The 5,639-nt window shown below is 37.0% G+C and overlaps 1 protein-coding gene across 1 annotated transcript; it reads left to right on the top strand.

Annotated features, from left to right (window-relative positions):
* Positions 1–3,956: 3,956 nt before the first annotated feature.
* On the top strand, positions 3,957–4,931 carry LOC308625665 (olfactory receptor 9K2-like; the record flags this gene model as incomplete). The annotated part of the gene is given in 3 exon segments (XM_081250150.1): positions 3,957–4,053; positions 4,056–4,570; positions 4,572–4,931. Coding segments are annotated over 3 exon segments (936 nt in total). The 5' UTR covers positions 3,957–3,992.
* Between the last annotated feature and the right edge of the window lie 708 nt (positions 4,932–5,639).

Below are 5,639 nucleotides of genomic sequence, written 5' to 3'. Positions count from 1 at the left end.
TGTAATTTTGATGTACCCCTGAGGGGAGGTGAGCTCAGAGTCTTCTTACTCTGCCATCTTGGGAATTCTCTGCTCAAATTGCTTCTGCTAATACTGGTATACCCTATTAGGACTCAACAAATGTCTTATTCACTATTATGCCATATTGCACTAGTGCCTTGGTGCAAGGCACTCACTTTACAAGAAGAGAAGTAAGGTGATGCACTCATACCCATGAAAGTCAATAGAATTATCATGCAGCTAGTCAAACAGAGTCAGATGAATTTATGGAATGGTGGAATCACTTATTGAAGCCTCAGTTGTTGAACCAATTGGCTGGCAATACTTTACAAATTTGGGTTATTGTCATCCAGGATATGGTCTGTGCTCTGCATTCAGAACGAATTTATGAAGATACTTCTTTCCTAATCATACTATGGTCCAACTACAATGGGTCAAAGTGGGAATGCCAACCACCACTATAAAACCTATTAACCCACTCTCAACATTTTTTCTCCACTGTCTGAGACGTTTGACTTTGCTGAATTAGAATACCTACTACCCAGCAGACAGATGATTTTACTAGGGGACACAGCAATTGCTCCTGCCTCTTGGGCATACATTTCACTGAACTACAGGTAAACAAAATGCTTTGTATTCTTTTGGGTAACTGATACTGATTAGCAAAAGATATTAATAGAAAGGAGAAAAGAAGGAGTATGGTAGTGACCCAGGGAATTTTCCACGATGCCTCCTAATACTAATATTAATGAACAACTATAGCAATTCAACTTGACAAGACCACAAGGGCTCAGATCCTTCAGCAGTGAGGTTTGCATCACCCCACCAGGTAAACAACTTTTGGACACTGTGGTTATTGTTGAGACCAGGGGGAATATGGAAAGAAAAATACCAACTATTGCCTTCAACCAGCTGCACATGTAAGGACTTTATGAGCCACCATTATTTTCTTCCTTTTTACCTATTCTCCTTCCCTTACTATGTTACAATATGTATTTATGGCAGTTAGCTTAATGATTTAATTCATATCAAATACAAATTGGGATTTTCTTGACTGATATAAAACAGTTTAAAAATTATTTTGAAGTGTATATAATGACTGTTGAGAAATTAACCTAATACATGACATCTGGATAAACATCTTTGAATCAATTAAAGTTACAAAGTGAACCTATCTTTAGATATAGTTAATCATTATCTATCCTTTACTTAACCAATTAGGGGGCACTTACTGGGCTTTGCCCCACATCTTAGTCATGCTGCTGTACTCTTTATTATCAATTATTATTGACACAATGTATCTAAAGAATAAATATGGAGAGTTTTGAGTGAAAATGAAATGAACTTTACAGCTAGGAACAAAGTTTCCCTGTAAGTTATGTTTCATAATATAATATTTCCTTTCATATCTATTTCTATTTGCCTACCAAAAACTTTGCTGAAATGATAAATTGAAATGCTCCTTTTCAGTGAAGAAATTAAGACTGAAAGATGGTTTTGGTCCCTCCCAAAGGATTCTCACAATAAGAAAACAGCTCTTGTATGTATTTTGACTCCTATTAGGCTTAGGCTCCTTTTTGTTCCCATTTTCTTTCTTTCTTTTTAAAATCTGGAGTCTCTGTGTTCCTCATGGACCTTGGCTCTGGAGCCTAGATATCTTAATAACTAATTTATGCTTCTTTCTTTCCCAGGAGGACTATCTCCCAGAAGGTGAGGGAAACCTCAATGCTGTAATTATATGAAAAATGTGCATTGTTATGTCAAAATACCAAAGCCATTATAAATAACTGCTGCTGATGTTTTGGCAGATTATCAGAGATTCCAGATGATTCAGGGCCTCTGCTTGGATATCTAAGACAATCTATTTTCCCTCTTTTAAATGTTCAAGCACCCAAGAAAGCAGGAGAGAGAATATCCTGCAGATTGATTCTTCAGGTTCACTTTGCATAACTACAGAATATTATTCCTGGAAATATTTCAGAGTTAGCCCAGCATCATTGGGAAAATTCACTTGTTTCTCTTTTTACAAAGGATGATAACATTTTCCAATATCAACTGCTAAAGGAAAGGAGAGTAGTTTATATAGAGCAATAAGGAAAATAAGTTTATTTTCTCTATGGGAAGAATATGAAACTGGGATAATGAACACACCTTTGGAAATTTTTTGGGGGGGGAAGGGGTTCATTTTATCTTGACATAATGATTTTTCATTACTTGTAGTTGTAACATAGTCATTAATTAACTTTATGTTTACTCTTTTTAGAATTAACAACAAGACAAAAACATCAGAATTCTGCTGCTTCCTTTTACAGAATATGACAAATTACCCAACAATATAAGGTAAGAGTAAAATTTCAAACGTTAGTTTTTGACAAATAATAAATCACAAACTGACTACTTGTCTATTGGCTACCCTGGGAAAAACTCTCCCTTTTCCAGGCATAAATGGCTTCAGTCATAAACTTATTAACATTGGAATGAGTTTGATAGGAGTAAATCTCAAAAATTAAAATGATCTGTTTCCTTGCCCCTAGGCAAGATTAAAGAAATATAAATAAAATATATGATTTTTCAAAAAAGATTTCACAACTACCTTAGTTTCTTTTCACTGCCTAAATAGCTTATACTTCCTCAGACCCTAAGTATGATCTTTTTAAAATCTTGCTCCTTTATAATTATTTGAATATTTAATTTTTGATGGAGTTGGTGCATAACAAAAATGTATCAAGAAGACATCATGCCATTTTCCTGGAAGTCATTTTTTTTAGGCAAAATATTACACTTCTCTCAGATTTCTTTATCAAAGGTGATAGATATCACACAGTGATTAAGAGCATGGATTCTGGAGCCAGGTTTCTTGGCTTCAAATTCCAATTCTGACCCTAGTATGTGGCTTTCAACATATATTATTTCTTGGTACCTCATTTTCCTTACTGTAAACTGGAGACTATAATAGTACTCAGCTCATATTATTGTTGTATGTATTAAATGAGCTACTATGAAAGCATTTAGAAAAGTAGCCTATAAAAGGTGCCACATAATGTTTGCTATTATTATTGTTGTCTAAGCAGAGTCATGCATATAAAGCCCTGAGGGGAGAGAAAGAGGAACCAGGAGTTCAAAATCTTGCTTGAGCTGTCTAGTAAATGAACTAATGATGGCTGTGAAGGTTATATCCAGGGTGAATAAGAATTCAATCAACAATTCCTTCATATGTATCTTTTGTTTAGCATCCATTTCTAAAGAAATTCTTCTGTCTAGTCAGTGTAAGGCTTTTTCTTTAAAAACTATGAGCTGTCAGTTGAGGAAATGCAGGGAAATTGTATTTATGAAAGGGGTTTTGAGGCTCATATGGAGAAATAGCATGCAAGTGCTAATAATTTTTGTGCTTGGTTGTGCACAACTTTTTCTTTGTAAGTATATAACTTACATCGGAATCGAAAGTTTCCATTACCCACAAAAAGTAATTGCACCTTTTAAGTAGTCTTAAAATTCAATCACTTTCTTTGTATCTGCTGGTACTTAAGCCCTCCAAGCTAAGTTTTCCTAAACTAGACTACTGAAGCCCCTAATATCTCTAAACCCAGACACCAAAATTGCTTTAAAATGTCATTTATTGAAATATTTGTGCTCTCTCCCAATCACTGTTTCATGACATTAAATTTATTGCATAAATCACGAATTGGAAATATATACAGAAGTGACACTTGCAAATGTGAAGGGTATTTGGATGAAAACGCATGGCATTAGACTCAGAGGAAAAAGCTCTAGTTCCACCACTTCTATGAATTAGGACATAAAACTAACCTTTTGGTTCCTCATCCGTTGCAGTTGGCTTAAATTTAAGTCACTGCAATTTTTAAGGTTAAAATAAATAATGATTTTAGAATAGCTTTGTGAATACTAATACTGTAAGAGATTATTTGTAGCTAGGATGAAAGCCAAGACTTCATTTGTTTATTTTGCCTTGTGCCTCTCAGCAGGTTTCTGGCATGGCTGACAGGGGAACAAGCAATCGCTCAGAAGTGACTGACTTCATTCTTGTAGGCTTCAGGGTCCAGAGCTCCACATTCTCCTCTTCCTGCTATTTCTGCTTGTCTATGCCACGATCCTTCTAGGGAATGCTGGCATTATGGTCATCATTATGACCAATCCCCAGCTGAACACAGCAATGTATTTCTTCCTGGGCAAACTCTCCTTCATTGATCTCTTCTGTTCATCTGTTATTGTACCCAAGGCGATGATCAACTTCTGGTCTGAGAGCAAGTCCATCTCCTTTGCAGGCTGTGTGACCCAGCTCTTTCTCTTTGCCCTCTTCATTGTGACTGAGGGATTTCTCCTGGCAGCCATGGCTTATGACCGCTTCATTGCCATCTGCAGTCCACTCCTCTACTCTGTCCAGATGTCAACACGTCTCTGTGCTCAGCTGGTGGCTGGCTCCTATTTCTGTGGCTGCATCAGCTCAATTCTTCAGACCAGCATGACATTTACTTTATCCTTTTGTGCTTCTCGGGCCATTGACCACTTTTACTGTGATACTTGCCCACTTGAGAGACTATCTTGTTCTGACCATCTTCATCCATAAAATGGTTTCTTTCTCCTTATCTGGCATCATTATCTTGCCTACCATCATAGTTATTATTGTTTCTTATTTGTATATTGTGTCCACAGTTCTAAAGATACCCTCCACTGAGGGACGTAAGAAAGCCTTCTCCACCTGCAGCTCTCACCTGGGAGTCGTGAGTGTACTGTATGGTGCTGCATTTTTTATGTATCTCACTCCTGACAGATATCCTGAGCTGAGTAAAGTGGCCTCATTATGTTACACCCTAGTCACTCCCATGTTGAATCCTTTGATTTATTCTTTGAGAAACAAAGATGTCAAAGAGGCTCTAAACAAACTTTTGGAGAAGAAAAGTACTATTCTGTGATTATTCTCTCTCTTCCACTAATGATGTTGTGGCTGTTTATTTTGTACTCCTGGCCATCAGTGAAATTTATTCTCTCGAGTATCATAAAAATATTATTGAAAGCTTTTTAAGGTAATGTATCCTTCCCATATATTACTTTTTTTTTCCATCTGAGACATTGTCAATCCTAAATGTCCTGGATATTGGAGATGTTCTGGACATTAGAGAAGCATTTTTCAAGGTGAATCTTCACACTGATCTCAAATAACATTTTATTTCATGGAATTGATTTCTATTTATTTTTATGGCATACTGCTGAACACTATTTTTATATATTATTATAGTGTTTAAGCAATTATTTTTGTCTGATGTTAGTCTCTGGAATTGCTCCTTTGCCTGCACATTTTGGTCATTGACAAAAGTGTTCAACTTATTTCTTAAAGTAAAATATTTATCAATTTTATTACTAGTTTCTGTAGCATATTAAATGGTGTTGACCTGAAACAAAAAGACTGCCAAGGGCTTCCCTGGTGGCACAGTGGTTGAGAGTCCGCCTGCCGATGCAGGGGACGCGGGTTCGTGCCCCGGTCCGGGAGGATCCTGCGTGCCACGGAGCGGCTGGGCCCGTGGGCCATGGCCGCTGAGCCTGCGCGTCTGGAGCCTGTGCTCCACAACAGGAGAGGCCACAACAGTGAGAGGCCCGCGTACTGCAAAAAAAAAAAAAAAAAA

Source organism: Mesoplodon bidens, assembly GCF_964165515.1.
Source record: "Mesoplodon bidens genome assembly, chromosome: 11".
Taxonomy (NCBI): Eukaryota; Metazoa; Chordata; class Mammalia; order Artiodactyla; family Ziphiidae; genus Mesoplodon; species Mesoplodon bidens.
This window is presented reverse-complemented; position numbering and strand designations above follow the sequence as displayed.